This window comes from Pleuronectes platessa, chromosome 16, assembly GCF_947347685.1.
Source record: "Pleuronectes platessa chromosome 16, fPlePla1.1, whole genome shotgun sequence".
Classification (NCBI taxonomy): domain Eukaryota; kingdom Metazoa; phylum Chordata; class Actinopteri; order Pleuronectiformes; family Pleuronectidae; genus Pleuronectes; species Pleuronectes platessa.
In genome coordinates this window covers 21,723,430-21,745,735 of record NC_070641.1, presented here as the reverse complement: position 1 = coordinate 21,745,735, position 22,306 = coordinate 21,723,430, and the positions used below count along the sequence as shown (strand labels likewise).

The 22,306-nt window shown below is 44.4% G+C and overlaps 3 protein-coding genes across 3 annotated transcripts; 1 reads left to right on the top strand and 2 right to left on the bottom strand.

Annotated features, from left to right (window-relative positions):
• Positions 1 to 2,627: 2,627 nt before the first annotated feature.
• Positions 2,628 to 9,657, top strand: LOC128458756 (phosphomannomutase 1). Its single transcript, XM_053443722.1, has 8 exons — positions 2,628 to 3,085; positions 3,707 to 3,824; positions 4,878 to 4,954; positions 5,078 to 5,169; positions 5,745 to 5,844; positions 6,018 to 6,093; positions 8,034 to 8,149; positions 8,496 to 9,657. The coding sequence occupies exons 1-8, from the start codon at positions 3,002 to 3,004 to the stop codon at positions 8,616 to 8,618; spliced, it is 786 nt and encodes a 261-aa protein (XP_053299697.1). The 5' UTR covers positions 2,628 to 3,001; the 3' UTR covers positions 8,619 to 9,657.
• A 1,756-nt stretch (positions 9,658 to 11,413) lies between these two features.
• Positions 11,414 to 15,876, bottom strand: csdc2b (cold shock domain containing C2, RNA binding b). The gene is made up of 4 exons (XM_053443738.1): positions 15,677 to 15,876; positions 13,950 to 14,325; positions 12,614 to 12,736; positions 11,414 to 11,602 (listed from the first exon to the last, which is right to left on the bottom strand). The coding sequence occupies exons 2-4, from the start codon at positions 14,129 to 14,131 to the stop codon at positions 11,440 to 11,442; spliced, it is 468 nt and encodes a 155-aa protein (XP_053299713.1). The 5' UTR covers positions 14,132 to 14,325; positions 15,677 to 15,876; the 3' UTR covers positions 11,414 to 11,439.
• A 1,309-nt stretch (positions 15,877 to 17,185) lies between these two features.
• On the bottom strand, positions 17,186 to 19,834 carry polr3h (polymerase (RNA) III (DNA directed) polypeptide H). Its single transcript, XM_053443732.1, has 6 exons — positions 19,441 to 19,834; positions 18,997 to 19,093; positions 18,807 to 18,893; positions 18,617 to 18,680; positions 18,051 to 18,273; positions 17,186 to 17,890 (listed from the first exon to the last, which is right to left on the bottom strand). The coding sequence occupies exons 1-6, from the start codon at positions 19,549 to 19,551 to the stop codon at positions 17,840 to 17,842; spliced, it is 633 nt and encodes a 210-aa protein (XP_053299707.1). The 5' UTR covers positions 19,552 to 19,834; the 3' UTR covers positions 17,186 to 17,839.
• Between the last annotated feature and the right edge of the window lie 2,472 nt (positions 19,835 to 22,306).

The following is a 22,306-nucleotide window of genomic DNA, read 5'->3' as shown; positions in this document are numbered from 1 at the left end:
GACCTCGATGACACCAAATCGACGCCAAAGCTGAACACGACTAATCACCACGAGGTCAACACAAACCGATACCCTACATCTGCCAAGACACACAACATGTGTGTCAACTTCTACCCTGAAAGGGGTCACACAGCTCCGAGTTGTGATACTTATTTAGATTTATGAGGGCTGTGAAATGCAGAATAGATAAAAAAAACATACCAGTGATTTATGGTGCCAGTATTAATCCTGTTCCTTGTTGCAAAACTGCCACAGACCAGAATTTGTACCAACAATCAGCAGAGAGAGTCCAGGTGGCCAGAGGAGATCAATCCACCGACAGACCAGCGCGTTATACTACCGCCAATAAAATGTATAAGTCAACCCATCGGAAAAATTATAAAGATATAAAGTAAAGATATTCAAATTCAAAAACCATCTAACAAAGAAAACAACGATGATAATAATACACTGCTGCTGCTAAGTAGTTACATTTCCCAGCCTGGTAGTGTTAAATATACAAATTGTGGTTTTTTAAGGTTTGAAATTATGATATTATGATCACAACTAAATAAATAAGTCGTTCAAAGTAATACAGTTTTAGGGACGGGGACATTTTTTTCCCAAAGCTACTGCCAGGAAGTTTTCTTAACGAGCCCTGAGGGTTAATAACACATTTTTAAAAGTAGGATAGGGAATTGAACTCTTCATGTCATAATTTGACATTTTAAAACTGACGATGTTCCATATTCATCTTAATATGTTGTGTTAACGTGTCGGCTGTGTTTCCACGACTGATGACGACTGCAGCGATTTCCACTTCTGCTTTGACAAACTGAGTGGGAAGTAAAAGTTGACTCAGACACTTGTAAAGCAAATATTTGGGTTATTGTCATATGTAATGAAAAAGACTGGAGGGCTGTTTGTTAAGATCATCACCTCAGTGAACACAGTGTCACATGATGTGCACAGAAATGTAGTATCCAACTGGGAGTTCTGGTTAATGGCCTGACACAGTAAATCTTATGATACTTCATGTCTTCTGCTTAGATTGTTACTGTGTTCAAACTTCACAAATCAAATGTCTTATCGTTTTATGTTTCCACACAACTTACTCACTGACCCTGAAAAGTCGACTAACATCTGAAATGTGAGCGAGCATCTCTCCCAAATGGTTCCCGCTCGCTCTCTCTCCCACTCTGCCCCCTTGTGGATGTGCTGGCTCAGTTGAGGTGAGACGCTGCAGAGTTGTTGTTGAAACCAGGACGTCCATTCACACAATGTGTATTTATATCTTTGGTTTGCTTCACCGCCAAAAAGGATTTAATTAGTGAAACAAAGGATGTTTGTGAGAAGATCAGTGTGATAAAGTTCTTTCTTATCTCAGATAGGCTCTAATCTGTTTTAACTGCAGATCATTTAAACTAATCTAATCTAATCTCATCATGATCTAATCTGGAGAGAGAAAGGACAATAAACAGAACATTACTATTCTTTATGTTGTGGACGTATCTGAAAATCTCAGGAGGCTCCTCAACGAACATTACATCCTCGTGCACTTTGAAACTTTCTGTGAATGACGATCAAACACACAACTGTACGCAGGTCAATGCAGGAACACACAGACCAGAGTTCCACAAGCACACTACACAACACGGTAAAGTCACCTCCTCAGATCAGGGCTCCTCAGCTGAGGAACGTGGGGCAGTAACCTGAACATCCTGAGCTGAGACAAAGAAGCTGACGACATCCAACTGAACCACTCATCAGCCAGTCGGCTCGAAAACCAGTTTAACCAGCACTCATGTGAGTCGTTATGGTCTCATTAGTAGGTTGAATACTCTCATGTGACTTCTCAGACTCAAATACTTTAGATGTAACGTGTGATGTCTCTCTAAGTGCTGTGGACACACCCAAGAAACAGACGCGTTACAATGTGAATGCACTCTGCAACGGCTGTGGATGCATGGCTCCATTGAAAATAAAGAATTTGTGAGCACAAAAGACACAACATCTGATCAGCGCAACAACAAACAAGTATGTTTCTGTGCCCCGATCCACTATGGAGTGTACATGAGGCCTGAGAAGTCAAGCTAGGGGGTGAAGAAGCCTTTAATTTGAGTGGTGACACGTCTTCAAGAACCTCAAACCAGTCCAGTGTCCCTCAGAATAATAAAGATGTATGGCTTTGCATTGTTAAGTGAAGCCAAAGCATCTCGATCGCCCCCTGGTGTCTGGCAGCAGTACAGCTCACAAATACCACTTCCTTTGGGATACGGCTTCTATTCCAATCTGTGGAATGGAAGTCAGTGAATATTAGTCCGTGGGAATTAATGCAATAACCTCCGAAAAGTGTCGTTGAAAGTCTTTTGTAATTAATAAACATTGCATATTTCTTTATATAAATGTTATTATATCTTCAGGAATAGACTTGAACCTCTGTACTTATTACTTCACTCACTCTGGTTTATTATTCATGTTTGTCTTTGCTCTTCCATAGTTTCTCCTCAATGAGAAATAAGTTATTTACATTTGTTTCCTGTTTACTTTCCTCTGCAGAGCTACTCCTGTGTCCCGCCCCCTTTACCGACGTCACGCACCGTCCTCCGGCTGTGATTGGCTGCCGGCCGGGCTGCCCTACACTGTTGCAAAAGCGCCCGACACGTCGTGCACGAGTGTTTGTGTCGAGTGGTCCGAGCTGTGCCGAGCCGAGCTGAACCGGACCGAGCCGAGACAGCTGCAGCGTAGAGACGAGCAGGAAAGAGGAGGAAAGAGGAGGAAAGAGGAAGAAGAGCAAGCAGAAGAGGAGTCACCCACATCTGTTTGATTTATTCCTTCACATCAGCTGATTTCTTTTTTTTCCCTGCGCGTGAACGTGATTAATTTCATCCAATTTCGTTACTATTATTTATATTTGTCGCTCGTGCACGTGTAAGACTTCGTGATCAGAGGGGACATCTGCACTTAAAGGACAACTCTGCAGAAGAAGAGGAAGAGGAAGAGGAGGAAGAAGAAGAAGAAGATGGAGAAATCAAACAGCTTCTCCTCGGACAGAACCGTCCTGTGCCTGTTCGACGTGGACGGAACCCTGACTCGACCCAGAGAGGTGAGTTCTGCTCGTTGCCACAGTCCTGGGGATCGTGTCCCGACCTGGGGACAGACTCTGAGCCCAGAGGACAATCTGTCTCCTTCACCTCACACTGGGTTTTAACTCATCACTGCAGCTTCTTCCATTCCCCTGCACCAGCACCACAGTGTTTACTGATAGAAGACCCGGTGTGTGATGTGGTCATGTGGGTTGACAACTTGTTTCCCATCTACCTAAATACACACAGACTCTGTCCTGAGGCGCCCCCCCCCCCCTCCTGTGCTTCTATGAATCAATATATGTTTATCATCAACAATCTGTTTATTTAGGTTGTTTCAATTTAATGTTGTGTTGTAAAAGAGAGAAATCCTCTTGAATCTTGTGTGTTTGTGTAATAATTTGTGTGTCCTCCTTGAGATTGAATGCCTGGGTTCACCTTAGGTAACGTGTGTCCAGATATTACATAATACAGCCCCCCCTCCTGTGTGTAGCTCACACTCTTTGTCCAGGTCACACTCTTCTCTCCCACATGGTAGTTAGTTGTAACCAACACTCCCTCAAGAGGAATCCTGCAGCCGTGTTCATTGTTTCCTGAAGACACTAAGTTTAAATGCGTGTTCTGACTTGTGTATTCTGCAGAAAATCGACCCCCAGCTGGACGAGTTCTTCCAGACTCTGAGGAGGAAGGTGAAGATCGGCATCGTGGGCGGGTCGGACTACTCCAAGATCGCAGAGCAGCTCGGGGAGGGGGACGATGGTGAGCTTCCTGCTTCCTGTCTCAAGATAAAACAGATGCTTTACACACTGTGCAGTCGCTCACTGAGCTGTCACGTGACCTGTCACTGTCAATGTGAGAGCAGAGATGATGGGAACCTGACTTCATCAGACCATGATAACACAACAAGGGAAATTATATCAGCCTTGATAATCCTCCCTTTTCCTGTGTTGCAACTCATGAGGCTGCATAAGAAATGATTTCATTAGGAGTAACTGTTCCAATTTATCATGGATTCCTAGAAGCGGTTTCCCAACAGCACGTCCACGGTTCAAAATAACCGACACACTAAATTTACCCCCCCGTGCCTCTTGCTGACACCTGAGCTCACGCGACACGACCCCAGTGGATAAGTTAACCGTTATTTACCAGGGACCCGGTCACGCTGCAGTGCCAACAACGTCCCAGCTGAGTGAACACAAACACACACTGGCACAGGCCGGATGAAAACCTGTCGGTCAGTAAATAATCAGGCTGCAGATAGAATGCAGGCGTAATGTGCCAAGAGTGAGGAAGCCAAAGTACACAAAGAAAACACACACACACACACACACACACACACACACACACACAGGAAGAATGAGTAATTTGGAATTTGGACCAGGAACCTCAAGGAGCCCTAATGATAAAGTGATATTCCATCAAAACACGTTTTAAAGTGAAGAATGAAAAGTTTTCTTACGTCGTTATGTAGTAATATTTATGATAATAATAACAACTAATGAGGCATCAATTAATAAAGTGTCACCATCTACTAAATAATCCCTATTCAGCCGTTATTATCGTCTTCTAAATCCAGGTTGAAGCTGAAGCAGCTTGAGTGCTGATTGGCAGAGAACACACAGGCCTCAGTGGGAAGGTCACACAGATTAAAGCTTTTCCAGGAAGTGTAATGTTCAGTGTAACGTGCACCAGGGGAAATAAAGTGTTCTGTTCCTGTTCCTCTGTATTAATAGCTGAGGTCGGACGCTGAGTGTGCAGGTTGTTAAAGAGCCAGGTGAGAACATGTGGTCTCACCTCTCTCCTCTCTTGCAGTGATTCAGAAGTTCGACTACGTGTTTGCCGAGAACGGGACGGTGCAGTACAAAGACGGGGAGCTCGTCTCCAAACATGTAAGTGCACGTTCACGCTCACAGTCCGGAGAACAGCCTCAGTGTCTGCATGCACGTAGGCACACTGCATCTGATCACAGAGCATTCCATCTTTATTAATGACGCTTGTTTTCATGGCGGCAGGCGATTCAGAACCAGCTCGGGGAGGAGCTCCTGCAGGACCTGATCAACTTCTGCCTCAGCTACATGGGGCTCATCAAGCTGCCAAAGAAAAGGTGACACTGACCAAACCCACACGACACATCTTTACACATCCTGAAACGTCAACAACTCGCCCGCTCGCTCACTGTGAATCCTGCGGAGACTCTCCTGCTGTGTTCTCACCCGGAGATTCTCCAGAGGTTTAACCAGGGGGCGGGCAGGAGAAACTCTCACATACAGCCCCTCCGGAGAATGTCAGGAGATTATCTGGAGATCAGTGCACGTGTGAAAGCAGCTCTAGTCACTTAATGCCCTCAAGTGGACACACACACACAAACACACACACACACACACACACACACACACACACACTCATCCCTGGAATGCTGGAATACCAAACCTCCTTATCAGCACTGATCTGTCGAAGCAAAACAAATTATTTTAGTTATTTTAAAGTGTCTTTATCTTCATTTCAGTCCCAGTAGACCAGGAAGATGGAGTTGCTTATCCGGTCAATTAAAAAAAAATCACACATTTGATCTTGTTTATTTGAATATAGAGCAGGAAGTGAGATCAGATCCAAAGCGGTCAGTCGAGAGAGAGCAGTAGAGTGTGAACTGTCATTTAACCCTTTCAACTCCACCTGCAGGGGGACGTTCATTGAGTTCAGGAATGGGATGCTCAACGTGTCTCCCATTGGTCGGAGCTGCTCGCCGGCGGAGCGAATCGAATTCTCTGAAATTGACAAGGTAAAAACATTTAGTCATCAGCACGTTATTTTGTCTCTGAGAGAGAGAGAGTTAATATACTGTAGTAGGTGATGTGGACGTCTGCATGATCAATTCAACAAGTTCTATCAGTGCCAACAAGCGTCAGAGCCAACCTGTTAAATAATCACACGTCTTTTTCTCTCTCTCCTCAGAGGGAGAAGATCAGGGAGAAGTTTGTCGCAGCACTGAAGGAGAAGTTCGCTGGAAAAGGTCTTCGCTTCACTAAAGGTGAGAGAGTGGAACGAGGAAAGATCTTTTAAAGAACTTTTCTGTGATGCAGTCGAGGAAGAGTCAACCTCTGAAGTCTACAGACTTCCTTTCAACCCGGAGAGACTCTTTCAGACCTGCACTGAACTCCTGACATTCTCCAAAGGGGCTGAATGCAGATCCTCCAGAGGATTCATTCCATGTTAATGTGTTGATGAAGTTTCTAAGACGTTTATGAAAATCACATAACACAAGAAGCTGCACAGAGGGAGACACACACAGAGGGAGAACAACAAATAGGTATCAATCTCTCCATCCTCCACTGCAGATGGCAGCGATGTCACCAAACCCCTCTCAATATGAACTCTGTCATTGGATATGAAACAAACATCCTCATCCTCTTCTCTGCTAATGGCCGGAGATCATTAGACGAGAGCGTCCGTGTGTGGTTTGTTTGTCTGACCCCTGATCAGCCTGCAGCTCCTCACAGGGGCACGTAAGCAAACAGCCAGTCTCCCATCCACCTCCCTGCTGCCGTGCTGCCAAACGGGAAGAGGGATAATAGTTAACTGACGGCTCCTCCCGTCCGACACGTCCTGAGAGCATCCATGAGAGCGAGAGGCAGCTGGGCCTTCTCTTCCAAAGCACACAAAACTGGTTTATCATTTAACTGAGCTGCTGGAAAAATAAGACCACGAATGAGCTGGTTTTTCCTCCTCAGAGACAAAGTTGAGTCTCAGTCTGTCTCCGGAGAACGTGAGGAGAACAACCGGAGTCCAGTGCACGACAGAGAGCAGCTGTATACGTCCCCCCTATCTGCATGTCCATCACAAAATACAATATACTCTATGCAGCACTGTGAGACTCAGGACCTCTTGTGATCTTGTTTACCAGTGGCGTTGGGTCAAGGGTCAGCTGGACACTATCGTCACAGTTATCCTTGAGGGGGACAGTGAACTCTTGTTGTGAGCCGCTGCCTCTCAGGCCTCAGTTATTCTGACGCACACAAAGCAGTTTGTGACAGAACAAACTGGAGGGGGACCGACACAGGCACAGACCAACTCCTTGTCTGTAGTTAAAGAGAAGCCATTTGAGACGTTTCTGTGTACATGTCTCATATAGTGGTTAAGATAAGATAAGATATTTTCCATATTCGACTTGTTTCTGTCTATTTTTCTCTGGTATTTTCCCTCTATTGTGTCCTTGAACACAACACGTGTAGCAATCTTTATGTATTGATTTACGATCAGGTTGAGTAATAGTGGAGTCACACACACATATGCTGTGTCAGCAGCTCTGCTCAGGTGAAGTCAGGCCCCTGCAGGAGGGACTGAAGCACTGAGATCTTTATGTTCTGGGTTTGAAAGCTTCTTGGACAGAGGCGTGTGGGGGGGGGGGGGGTGTGTGAGGGATTCAGTCCTCTGATTGGCCGGTTGCCGCTCAACTGTCCCCCTTTGTTATTGGCTCTTTAAAGTGTCAGCTGAGAGACAAAGCAGTGGAGTCGGGGGAGGGAGGATGGAGTGAAGAGGGGAAGGGGGGGAACTCTGCAGGAGAGTTTTCATCCTGATTCCAGAGGTGAAAGGTCGCAGAGATCATCGGGCTCAGCTGAGGGACAACAGAGTTTTTAAGTCACACATTGCAAACTTATCTTTGCTCGGTCAAACATTTACACACTGTCTTCGTGCACAGTGTGTCTTTGTGTGGACACGTCCTCAGAGCTGTGTGTCTCTGCTGCCACTGAAAAGCCTCCATCAGCTGCTCGGGGGGGTAAATAACGTTTGTTCAAGGGAGCTGAAGGGGAGGTAGTCACCAACATATGGAAGAGACTGGTTGTAAAGATGAACTGTGAAGTCAACATGTCCCCAAAACAACTTGATAAATGTGCATTACCTGGTGTGACTGACCTGCAGGGAGTCGTCCAGAGGTGCAGAGTGAGTATAACCCTGGTCCTCTGGTTTCAGGTGGTCTCATCAGCTTTGACATTTTCCCCGAGGGCTGGGACAAGAGACTGTGCCTGGAGCGGCTGGAGAGAGAGGGCCTGGACACCATCTACTTCTTCGGCAACGAGACCACGGATGTAAGTTCAGGTTAAGAAGTGTAGAGCTACGTGTTCCCCTGTGGACTCAGCTCGGGTCCAGACTCAAAGAACAGAATCCCTGTCCGGTTTGGGTTTGGCTCAGATAGTTGTGAAAGCTGCGGCCTGAGCTGACCTCCTCTCTGAACACTGAGGTCAGACAATGAGGCCCCTTCATGAGTGTTATCATATTATTCCACTGCATCACAAAGATGTGGGACAGGGCCGAGGTCGGGGAGCCGATGAGGGAGTTTGCAGAGTGTTACAGTGTTTGTCCAGGTCACATGACTCAGTGGTAGATGACTGAAGGAATGATGCTCTGGTGTAAAATGATTGATTCTCTCTGCAGGGAGGAAACGACTTTGAGATCTTCAACGACCCGCGGACCATCGGCTTCACCGTGTTCAGCCCGGACGACACGGCCAGAATCTGTCGGGAACTTTTCTGTGACGCTGCATCGAACGACTCCTGACACCCCCCCCCCCCCCCCTTTTACCCACAAGCCCCTCTGAACTGTGGGTTTCTGCTCATATGACTGTTTTTTTTACGAAACACTTAAAGGTACCACTACTGATTTTTGTATTATCCTTTTAACTTTTGGGGTGATTTGTGAAGTTTTATTTTTAAAGGGACAGTAACTCAGTAAGTGTTACATGAAGATGTGTGTTAATAATGTGCCAGAAGACGTGTTGGAATGTGTGTAGCATGCAACGCTTCGAGATTACGAAAGAGAAGTTAATACTCTAGTAGAGTTTAAATTAAGTTTTGCACTAACGTTGGTTTAATCTTATACCAGTAGTTGTTGAATTCTCCTGAAGCACGGAGAGATGATATCAAACATGTGACTTTTGCGAGGTTCCGTTTTGGACGTGAGATACGAAGGAAGCGTTGAAGGAGACGGGGACATGTCCTCTTCCTCGAGGACGTATGAATCATTCCAGATGTTGTGACGTGTCTGAACTGGAGGTAATTTATTGATGGTGCAATCCCCTGAATGTCAAACGCATGTGTTCACCTCACAAAGCTGCTGGAGATGAAAGAAGCTTGATGTTGTATTTATATTTAAAACTGAACATTACTGATTCAATGAATTCATCTTAACCAGGGAATTAAGCTACTCGGACTCTGTCAGGCAGTAAGACAACTTTTAATCTTTTCTACAGCTGTACCAGGATCTGCTCACTGACTGTTCTGATGACTGTTGCTATTTTTTATTTTAAGCTGTGCTGTTTCCAACAACAGCGTAAAGGGTCTTTGTGAAAAATACCTTTTTTAATGTTTTTTAAAACTGCCAGTTTCATTTTAACATAACAAGTTAATCGTCTGTTTTTCTGTTGTTTGTAAGAAAAGTAATTTCTGTTGTGAATAGGAGGCTTTTAATGAGTCACTTGTAAACACTCCTCCATCATGTAAACACAGAATTCACTTCTAACATGTCACTGATTCAAAGTCATTTATGGATTTAAAAAATACATTTCAATTGACTGTAATAAATCTCTTTTGATAACATCTCCCTGACTTCAGTTCTTCAGCTTCTTTCTAAACCCAGTTAAACCAGCAGGGTGCAGAGTCTCCTCCCCCACCTCACCACTGGAGGGCGCCAGACATGTTTACGTCCAGTCCACACAGGGTCTGGAAATACATTTTATTTTTGGACTAACAGGAAATACATCTAGAGGAGGGGCTGGAGCTGATCCCAGCTGACATATATGTTTATATATGTTTATAATTAAGATTATTTTGAATCCTGTGATTTTGACTCAAAAAGAGACATTACATCATGATCGTTGGGCTGATGTCATCACTGTGACATCCTTTTGGACAAGACTTTCAAGGAGAAAAGATAATAAGTTGTGATGTGAATTAATGTTTGAATTTGTAAAGTAAAGATATAATTGTCATAAAGAGACATTTCATCATGACCACGGGGCTGATGACGTCACTGTGACATCATCACAGGACTCATCCCACCTGACAACCTGAAGAAAGACAGCGTCAACAAAACCTGTGGATCTGAAAATGCTTTAATGTTCTTTCAAGGCTCAGCAGAAGACATCATGAGGACCCCCCCCACACACACACACACACTGTGGCTCGCCCACTAAACAAAGTGCTCTCTGATTGGACAAATCATCCGAAGTTCATGTTAAACTGATTCACCGACAGATAAGATGAGATGAGACGAGACTCCATGGGACAGACGGGACAGAAACTATGTGAAGTTCACAACCTGACTGACAAACAACATTTCTGAGACAGTGACTGTATCCACAGCAGATCTGAAGTCATGAAGCTCATCGTCCCCACGACTCAAACTCAGATTCAACTTCTTTCCAACTGTAGAAAAAGAGATTTAGGAATATTTGGGTTTTTTCGTGGCTCCAGATTCTTTAAAAACAGTTCACAGTTCAAATTTCTCCAGCTTTTCACTGTAGTTCCCAAAACATAGAGCTTGTAATCTGAGGACACACAAATACATATTTCAAATAAATAAACAAGACAATAAAACCAAGGATATGCGTTTTTTTCCAAGGAGAAAAAAATCTCTTTTCCATTCACGGGAAAATACTGAATACATCTTCTTCACATTTTTTAAACCACGTTGACTTATCATAAGGTTTATTCTCTTCAGGTCCTGCTCGCACTTTATGTTTTTCTGGATTCCCAACTTCTAATCCTCAAAATAAAACTTCTTAATCACCCAAATATGGTGTTTTTATCTGGTGACCTGGATCTCAACAGAAGGAGGTCACGAGACTGTTCAACGTGGAGTTTAGCTTACTTCCATTATCTCTGTTGTTTTATTCAGACTGTTACATTTTGTTTCCAGTTCAGTGTTGCAATAACAAGTCATCTGCCCCTCACATGAGAGCCTGGACACTCTGGTGAAGTAAACAAAGTCAAGAGAAGGGAAGTGAAACTGAGGTCAGCCACTTGTCCCCTGTTCATCTACTCAGAGGTCACGCCCCCGTTTTTTCCTGTAGTGTCAGTATGATTCCATCTGATATTTGACTTTGAACAGAAAGTAAAGATAAATTAAACATGTGACCCCCCCATGATGAATGAATGGTCAGTTTCACGTACACAGCAAAGTCCTCGGTGTCGTAAACAGACAGTTTATCAGCTCTGTCGTCGCCAGCCACCACGGACTGATTGGCACATACTAACACTGCACACTGTGCTGTGTAGGTCAAACAGAGAACAGAATGTGACCAGTCCCAGGGAACCTCCACCACCACCCTCCCACCCCCACCACCACCACCACCCTGCCCACCAGGCCTGACACTCCGGTTCTACGAGCTGATGATCTGCCCGGACCAGGTCTCGTGTTTCGTCCCTGGGTTGAGATGTGTGATCTTCACATCCACCGCCTGCACCTTCAGGTTTTTGGGCGGGACCCGGCTCACTTTGTACGTGACCTCGTCGCCCTCGACCGGGACGTACTCCCCGTCAATACTGGAAGAGAGAGAAATCAGGGCGATGATATATGAGGAGAAACATTTGGATTTTCATTGTGTTTGTACTGCAGGTAAATAACTTGTGACTCAGGAGATGATGAACAACAGCAGTAATGTTTCTTCATATGATTTATGTCTAATCTCTATTTAACTTATCCCCAAACATCAAAATGATAAATAATCAAGACAAAAGTATATTGTTTCCTTTATATTCTACACTGCTTATCCTCTGAGTGTCGCAGGGAGGAGATGCAGCCAATTCCAGCCGAGTCTCCAAATGAATCTAACTCCAATCTACATGTCTTTGGACATTGGGAGGAAGCTGGAGAACCCATAGAAAACCTGCAGATAGACCCTGGCCACGCTGGGATTCGAACCAAGGACCTTGTTGCTGTGCGGTGACAGCGCTGCCCCCTTATTAGGTTGTTTGAGTTCTGAAAAATTGCCTCATTGCTTCATCTTTCACACAGAGACTGGAGAGACTTATATTCTCAGCAAATAAACTAATTGGAAAACTATCAAACTAGTCTTTTAGATAGAGGAGGGGAACACGTAGCTCTACACTTCTCAACGTGAACTTACATGTGAAGAGAGGAGACAATTTCCCAGAGTGCCGTTGTGCACGTGTACATATACTAGAGAAGCATAGATCAAGATGTTTGGCTCAAATATAACTGGATCATCATCTGCATGTTGTGTTTGCAGATATTTCGCACATTTGCTTTTGCTGAGGCTGTAAGAACATTTGATGAATCGCCTGTGCAGAGAAGTCGCTGTGCTCTCTGTCCAGTTGCTGCAGGTGCAACTGTGTCCTGGGAGAGTTGGGACAAATAGCCATCCCTTCGAAAAAAGTACCTGCTGTACATAAAACAATGTTTCTGCTGAGCTCGTTCACTTCATCAGGAGGTTTTCTAGTTGGTGTGCGTTTCTATTTGTGCCTCAGCTAATGCTTGTGGTTGTGTTTCTCTGCTGGGAGATCTGCATGGGTTTGTGTTATCTTGCCACTCACTCTGAGATGTGAACAAAGATGTCTTCGCCGCCGTGGGAGGGCCGGATGAAGCCGTGACCTTGTGACCTGCAGAAGTTCTTACACACGCCCTTAAAGGCTGGACCTGAGGTGGCACGTACTGTGCTGCAGGCAGAGGGGGGGGGGGGGGGGGGGGGGGGGGAGGGGGGGACAAGGAAGAGCTCACGTCATTAACCATCACATTACTCATCTCACTGTGACTCACGGGCGCATTGTTCCAGCAGCGAATAGAAACAGGCAGAGAGATTTACGGTTAGAGATCACGGTTCAGGCCCTTTTCACAGCGAGAGGGGGGGGGGGGGGTTGTAACGGAGGTGAGAATCTGCTGAGTCACTGTAAACCGGACAGAGTGGAACCTTTCATCAGCCATGATAGAAACTGTCAGACACGACCGAGGACGAAGGAATATTTATATTAAAGATTTTAAAGCAATCAAAAAGTAAAAGGATTCGTTATGCAGAAAGATGAATCAGAGTCAGAGTCGGATTTTTGTTCCTGATGATTTGATGGACGATGATATTTACTTTACAAACCCCCCCCCCCCCCCCCCACACACACACACACACCGATAAGGCTTTGTTTTCATCAGCGTCTGATAGTAAACAGGATTAAACAAAAAACTACGAGTCAGATAACGATGAAACTTGGTGGAAGGATGCGTTATGGGTCAGAGGAGATCCAGCTACATTTTGGTGCCGATCCAGGATCTATTTGATTCCTATCTTTAAACTTTTGGCTGTTTCAACATTTTCTCCATAGAGTGAAAACTTCCCCCCAAAGCCAAACACTCACGTTATGAAACCACATTTAAATCCACACGCTCATAAACATCCGTTCTCTAAACATGCCTGTGATGTTTTCGAGGACTGTTGGACCTTGGTGGAGGTTTGAGCTCCGTCAGTATGTCACCTACAGCAATGCATTGTATTTTATGAGCTTATCATTTATGTAATATAATCTGCAAAGCAACTACAGCTGTCAGAGAGAGTTGTACCGCTCCATAAAAATAACACTCCATATGTTTATTGGCTGTAAATCAATTACTAAGGATTTATATAACGAATGTGACAGAGTTTGTTTGCCAGCTGAGATTTTTCCATATCATAATCTCTTAAAACTGATCTATAAACATTAGTAAATTATGTATTAAGCATTGATTACTTAATTAGAATCCATTTCTGTGAGATACAGATAAATATAAATATTTTTTCTGTGAAATATTTCCAGATTGACACAAGGGAAAAAGTCAAATAGTTAATTTTTTAGGTGCATTTCTATGTTCCAACATAAACTCAGTGATAAATAAATGAATACTTACGCTGAATAGGTGCGATTCCGTTTGGTTGGCAGCGGGCTGGGCAGGTCCCGAGGCAAAGGTGGCTCCTTCCCCTGCTCCCACACCCGGCTCCTCTCCCTCAGGAAGGGGAAGGACAGCGTGAGGGAGGCGCTGGGGGAGCGCAGCGGAGTCCCAGAGGGAGATGTGACACCGGGGTCCGCCATGTCGGCTGTGTCGAAGGAGGAGGAGGACGGGGGGGAGGATGGAGGGGATGTCGGATGCTGATGCTGCTCCTTAAGGCCACCGGCTGCTGATGGGTGCTGACTGTCCGCTGGTGTGTCTGTGAGTCCTGGAGAAGACGGGCTCAGTGTGGGACGCAGGCTCGGTGGTTATCCAGGTCAGCGCTGTCGCTTCAAGTCTGTGGGGAGGAGGGAGACCACAGGGAGAGAACAGAGGAGGATCAGAGAGTTGTCATGTGGATTTAGATCTGATGTGGGGACAGAGAGAATGAGAGGAGGCGCCTGCACAAAGCCTGCAAGTCAGAACACCAAGCAAGTGAAGGGATTGACTGAGCCAGTATCATATAATATATAATATGGATGAATGGAGGGATGGATGAATGGAGGGATGGATGGAGGAATAGATCTAATCCAACACTAACATGTACAATACATCCGTTCTAGTCAGGTGACCTTGCTAGTACAGTCTGTACAGTTTTCACGGGCTATGGGACATAAGCACATAAAGGTGAATTGACACTGTGTGTGTGGGAGGGTGTGTGTGTTTGTGTGTGTGTGTGTGTGTGTGTGTGTGCGTGTGAGTGTGTGTGTGTGAGTGTGTGTGCGTGGGCGTGTGTGTGTTTACGCCCACTCATCAAGAGGCAGAGATGGAGCACCACACGCGGCATGACGTCAGAACAGCTGCAGCACGCCTCCAGTGGTGCGTTCGTGACGTCAGCGGCCAATTCCAAAATGAACGGCTACAGCCTTTTATATGTTTTATACATGTTTCACATATGTTTATATATGTTCTATATATGTTTACACGTGTTTATATGTGCTCTATCGCTACACAAGTAGAGCGGAAATGATTTTATCAACACTATGCTACAATAACACACTGCAGCGGTCCTGTACTGGTGATGATTATCAGCCCGTGCACTGTGAGGGGACAGAAACACGCTCACATGCACGCGCACAGCAGCAGCAGAACATCTGGATGTGCAGAAATAACGATAAAGGAATTAAGAGGGTCATGGCTCCTCTGGCCCGGGTCAGGACGAATCTCCTCCCCTGTCCCATGATGGAGGAACACACGACTGTCTATGAAACACACAAACACACCCACACACACACACACACTCACACATGCACATACACACACCTGTTTCTCTAAACAACATCAGATCCATTGTTTCCATTCCACCTCTTTGTGTTTATAGTGTAGCAGAACATGTGCTGATAGTAGCGTTGAAGGTGTGAGTCCGTGTCGGAGGTGTTGGATCGTAGAAGTTGGACAAAAGCAGGTGTGAGGAGCGTGCGTGAGGAGCGTGCGTGCGTGAGGAGCAGACATTTACATCTGGTGAGGGGACATCATCTGTCCTTCAATCACACAACACATGATTACGATCTATTCGATAGCGGTTGTGGTGTCGAGCATGGAAATAACACAACGATCCCACAACAAAGCCACATACACACACACACACACACCGACACACACCCTGTAGCCTCCTCAACAACCGTATATTCTCATAAAACGCTACTCACTGCATTAGATGCGCCGGTTGGTGGAGGACGATCCGTGTGTGCGACACCGAGAGCGTGTGTGTGTGTGTGTGTGTGTTATATAACGAATAATGAAATAAATAAATCGACTTCAATCCGAGCAGCGCGACGGAAAACCCTGATGTGACGGTGAGAGGAGGAAGCTGCGTCTGCGCAGCTGGCGGAGATTCCTCTGTGTGCGTGTCTGTGTGTGTGTGTGTTTGTATAGTTATGAGGGACAATATTGGTTCAATCCCATCATTTTCACTTGGTGAGGACATATTCGCTGGTCCTCACAGATGCAAAGGGTTGATTGAAGGGTGAAGAGATGGTTTTAGGTTTGAATTAGTGTTAAGGTAAATATCTGTGATGGTTAATGTTTAGTAAGGAGTTAAAATCTATAGAGACAAATTGAAGGAGTGACAACATTGTGGTCAGTCCCCATACATCTTTTAAAGGGATGTTATAGAAGTACAATACTATATGTGTGTGTGCGCTTGTGTGTGTACTACCCATATCTTTGTGAGGACCATGTTGAGCACAGACCAATAGGCCACTAGTTGTGATGGTGGATGTTCTGGGTAGCTACATGATAACCTAGATTAGGCCAGATAGAAGGTCCTGGTTCAGATTAGTGGTCAGGTGTGAATTGTGGTTAGGTTAAGGTTATGGTTGTGGATTACGATTAGGGATAAAGGTTTAGTTAGGCTGGATGTAATGAATGGAAGTCAATGCAAAGTCCTAATAAGAATAGCTCTGCAAACGAGGCGAGGAGATTCGTTATGCCAATGAATGTCCTCACTGAGAGACAAGATGTGTACTTGCACACACTCCTCATTCCTCATCATGTATGTAATGTGTTGGGGGAACAGTGAGCTCAGTGTGGTGTCGTCTCTGCCTCGTGTTTGCAGGATGTTCATCACGATGTCGCTCTCTCAATGCAGCTGCTCTCTCTCTCTCTCTCTTTATAACGTTCTCCACTGGACTCCAGCTGCTCTGTGGATTCTTCACTTCATCCTCCGCCACACACACACGTGGATGAAACCTGTTTTGCGGTGCAGGGACATGACAGAGCACACCGGGACACACCGTTCCACTGAGCCTGCAGCAAGATTAGTTATTTATATGGTGACTGAGTTCCTCCTGTTCACAGGCTCAGATTTCTATAGGCTGTGTCTCTGCAGGGTTTGAAGGGAGGGGGGGGGGGGGGGGGGGGGAGAAAACTCTTTACAGTCTGACCCAGTTTCACAACAGACAACCGAAACAAACATCAACTGGCCACGCAGTTGTCACATGAAACACAGCCTCACTGCGTCTCTGCTTGTACAACAAACACAACAGTGTGTGCACGAGGCTGGAGAGTGAAGGCGACTGCTGACTCCCCCCCCGGTGCAGAGGGCAGAGGTGTTATGAGCGGGCGTGTCCTTCACTGCCCCTCAGACTGCAGGATTTAAAAGGCTAATCCCCTTTTCATATACTTTTATAATCACACAGAATGACACGACTCTCAGGTCACATCCACTCACGCTGATGACACGTCGGTTTTTACTGAGGGATGAAAAGACAAATGCTAAATATTACAAAGCTGATAAACATGTGATGAACAAAACATTAAACCCATTATGCATTAAAAGAAACCATATTACATTTGAAATTCAAATGCCACAGACATCTATCAAATCATTTCATATCAACAAACATGTCACTGCATCATTTCTCTAATTTTTAAACTATAACTGTCCACACAAGCGTTTTTGCTCTATCAGGTTTAATCCACGTCCACATTGAAACCTCAGAGCCTAGATCATCATGTGACTGCACGTGAGCATCGGTGTAAACAGGAAGTTAATTAATAACAGCTCATCGGCTCAAACACTCCAGCGTGTGGACGCCAGACGTGTCCGTAGCAGAGTGGACACTGAGTATTGAGCTCAATCTCCTGAGCAGAGACAGTGACATTTTGTTTCACAACTAACCGTGAAGCTCAGTGTTTACTAAACAGTCTCAGTGTGACGGTCACGGTGCAGGTGCATCTCGGCTCAGAGCACCTCCACTTCATGTCTCCTGACAGACAGAGTTCTGTGTCTCCAGCTGAATGTCCCTTGTCTCTCAGAGGAGTCCATTTTTTTCACACACACCAGGTGTCCTCTCCTTCCTCTGCCCGTGCTAATTGTTCCACCACGACAGGAGGCCCAGGCCCGGCTCACAGATGGTTCCCTGAATCAGCAGCAGAGGAGTCAGAAGGATGTGAGTCGGATGAACTTTTGAGAGACTACAAAGACTCTGAGTTCGCAAAAATAGAAATATACATTCATGTATTTATCAAAAACATTCTGCAGCACTTTTAACAGGTGCTTGTTTTGAGGTGAGCTCTTACAATCAGAGTGTACGGTGCCTCTTTCTTCACTTCTTCTGCTGGAGGGGCCTCTCCCGGTTGAGGCGGGCACTCGGGCTCCGCTGACGATGGACCCGTCGGCGACGTGTCCACGAAGATCTCGTCCGTCACACGAAAGCGGATCTCCTCTCCCTGGTCCATGTAGAGGTCGTGGGCCCCCTCGTCCGTCTCGTACTCCCAAAGCCAAACCTGCTCAGCTTCATCACTGACGCTGCAGCTAAGGAAGATTTGACCAATCAGGGGCTGCAGCTACTTGAGAGAGTAAGATGGGGAACAAGAGCTGAAGAGGCCAGATCCTGGTTTCCTAAAAGTCTGTATAAATATGATTATATAATATATAATTAAGGACTGGACCTGACTATGAAAAGTTCCTTGACTTAATTTCTAATATGATTTGGCACAAAACTAATGAAAATGCGTTTAATATGAATTGCTTTGCCGTCTGCTTCTAGAGGGGGTGCAATAGTTCTATATAAAAGTAATTAATTGAGAGTTAACGAGATAAAACTGCACTCCTGATGACATCACAACACTTGAGGGCAGGATACAACTTGGCCGGCTGCTGAAGGGACTCTGGTGGAATGAGGATGTCGTCGAAGAATCCCATCGTCACTGAACCACAGAGAAACAAGAGGAATCAAGAGAGAGACAACCAGTTTGAGTTTCTCTTCACTCGGAGATTGGATTTGAAAAATACATTTATGGAGATTTGTTTTAAAAAAACAAAAACAAAGTTACCGTGAACTCCCTCCTGACTGCAGTACTTGATCTTGCCGACCAGGATCTCATCGAGGAAAGGGTGAAAAACCACGTACCTGAAGTGAACTGGAGGAAAGATGGAGGGAGGAGGGGAAGGAAAATCAGATGTATGGATTTGATCTTTTTGAACAATGTGCCCGAGAATGAGATCTCAGCCCCGTCATGTTACCTTTGGTGTGTGAGGCCCCGTCCCCAGGGAAGATGTAGGAATCATCCAGCTTGATGACGTCGAACAAGCAGATGCAGAGACCGACGCTATAGACGACCTGAGGCCGAGAGAGAAGTTCACAGCTCAGCAGAGAAGGTGAAAGTACAACGATCACAACTTGGTCTCATCAAACTGAAGAACCCATTTGTTGAGGCAGAAATCTCAAATCATTCTCTGGTTTCAAACATTCTTGCTTCTCAAACATCTGCAGGTTTTTCCCTTTCCATCATTGTGACTCCAGATGTGGATGTTTTTGACACCTGCAGCCATTTGCACCTTCTTCTCCAGCATCTTTAAACCTCAGTTCATGATTTAAAGACAGAAATGAAGAAGTGGAGCTCAGGACAAGAAGATAACTCTCCCAGCTGGTCGTTACAGATGTGCTGGTGGATGTTTCAAACGCACCTTGTTGGCCAGTTTCTTGTTGAGCTCCTCGTCGATGGCCGCGTTCAGTTGTCGCTGGAAGTTCCAGGGAGGGATCCTGACGGTGTCGATCATCTCCACCAGCACGAACATGATGCAGACACACACACAGACACAGAGAGACACACAAACTGCACCTGTGCTCCGACAACCTGTGTGTCTGTGTGTGTGTGTCTGACAACAACCGGACTAAACTCTCCTGTTTCACCACAACATTCACGAATTCAACATTCGTGTTACTTTCTCTACAAACCACAACAAAGTGGACAAATGTCAACAATCGCTTGCTAAGCAGGAAACAAAGACACAAAAACTACACTGATCTGCAGGAAACTGACATCGCCATGTTGCCTCCATGTGACTGTTTACGGCAACAGGTTTTACGACAGGTCGCAAAACTTAAAGACACAGTGCACGTTTTCTATCATGGTGGTTATTGTTGACATTTATATTTTTTTCTTTTCTTCTCCACAACGTGATGTTTGATTTCTATGATTTTATCATTAACATAAGGAATATATCTTTATTACATATTCAGTGATATATTGAATTCATAACCTCCGTTGAACTGGTTATCACTGAAAATACTTTTAAAGTTTGTATTTAAAAATGTATTCTTATTATTTTACATCAACAGTCCCTCCCAGTTCTTTTATATTACTGCTTAAATAATTGTTATTGTCTATTATCTGTGTTTACGCTTTTATCTTTGTACTATTTATTTGTTCCCCCACGTGGCGTTATTTGAAGAATAATCATACTCAAATTCTATAAATATATACAATAATTCGACAAACTGTACATGCAAAGCTGTTAAATATACGAAGATGCTTTAAACCAAATAAGATTTTTAATAAAGAGGTTTATACAAGAATGTTAATATTTCTCAGTAGAGTTACAGTTTTGAAAGTGTAAGTGAACATTGCTGTATAAACAGATGGATGAACCGGTACTGACTGAATGTAAACTGACCTGAGATCAGCTCATTAACTGAAGCCTGTTCTCACCACAACACTGAGAATCACTCATTCTTCTCATCAGATAAAGAAAAAGACAAAAACGTTCACTTCAGAATTTTAATCTTTATTCATTTTCCATTTATATTATATTTTCAATCTTGCAAGCTACAAAACTACATTCTGAACCATCTACAAAAAACAGGTTTAATGTTGAAACAGGGGAGTGTGTGTGGGGGGGGGGGTGGGGGGGGAATCACTGCTGAACATGGAAGAGTTGATTTGAAAACAACATGATTTGATTCATCCGTTTTCAGTAGAGCTGTTTAAACTGAACCATAAAAACAGTATTCAGTCTTTTGTTAGGTAACAACATCCGATACACAATCAACTTGTTATGGAGATGGTGATATTTTTTAAATGTGACATGAAATTTTATGATTTTTCAAAAATAACTCATGGGTTTACTTTTATTTCTGAACATTGTCATTAGGCATCTTTGGTAAATACGATAATACGCTGATTAGGAGTGTGTATGAGCTTAGTGAGGCCATGAAACAGGTTTTGTGATGATTCTCAAAGTATTGGGCAGTGGAGTTAATTTACAATGAACCTTATAAAGGAGTTGTTTATGTCCAAAAGTCCCTAAAGTTCAAAACCTTTTCACCTTCAGAAAAATGTCAAAGCCCAGCAGCGATCAACAGCTACAATCTAACCTTTGTGCTTTTCATTCAACAAACAATTCATGAGTCAGCAGATCTGAGAAAATATCAGGTTAATGTTGATTCTGGTTAAATAACACCACTCTATTTATCGTCACGTGTTTATATAAATGACACTACAAGAGGTCACCAACAGAGGCAGCAGGCAGCATGTTACTTCTTCTCCTTGCTAATAAGGGCTCATTATCTATGTACACATCCCTATACAAAGTGCAGCTATAGATCACAAACATAGTGATTCTGCAGGTCATAGGGATTCACCTCAGGAACTGTATCAATGTCTACGACAAGAAGTGACAGATTCAGACTCTGATGAGTAGAGATATTCTGAAACCAGTGCAGAAAAAGCCAAATACCAGGTTTATTAGTTTCTTTTTCCAGAAATCACTTTGTCTTCACCGCTCCAATACAGCAGCTGTGCTGTACTGACACTGGAAAGTACTGTTTACTTATCATAACATTGATTTACGTCTGTTTTGAGTCCCAGAAATAAAACAGCGAGGTCATCTAGGTGTGTGTGTGTGTGTGTGTGATGGAGTCTGTCCTGTGTGATGTGGGGGGGGGGGGGGGGGGGGGGGACCAGTGTTGCCAATTACAACACTAGCAATAGGTCATACAACCATGATAGCAAACATCACTCCCATACAGGGGTAGCAGTATACAGCTGTTAAAATACCTTACAGGAGTTAATGTTGTTTTTAATGCACTGATATCGGATCAGTTCTTGGTCCAGTATCACAAACGGAAGAATGGAATCAGAACATTTGCACTGCCGAGGACGATTAAACCCACAGGAGAAGCAGAACCCATAATTCATCATAGCAGCAATGACCTCAAATGGCACTAGAGCCACAAAAATATATAATCTCATTGTTTTCAGTGGTGCACACTATATGTGCATCATGGCAAGAATCTGGTTTAAATATGAGAATGATCATAAGTCTAAATATTTCCACTGTCTGAACACGTGTGTATGAATAAGGAGCTTCACAAGCTGTGAGTCATTCCCACGGAGTCACACAGAGCAGACGTACGCTGAAGAGGAAAACGACGCAGAGCAAAACACATCTAAAAACGACATCACGAACTCTACAGAGTGATAGTGGACATGCAACTGAACACTAGATTGTGCGTTAGTTTGTGTAAGAGGACCGCAAGCCTTCCCATGCA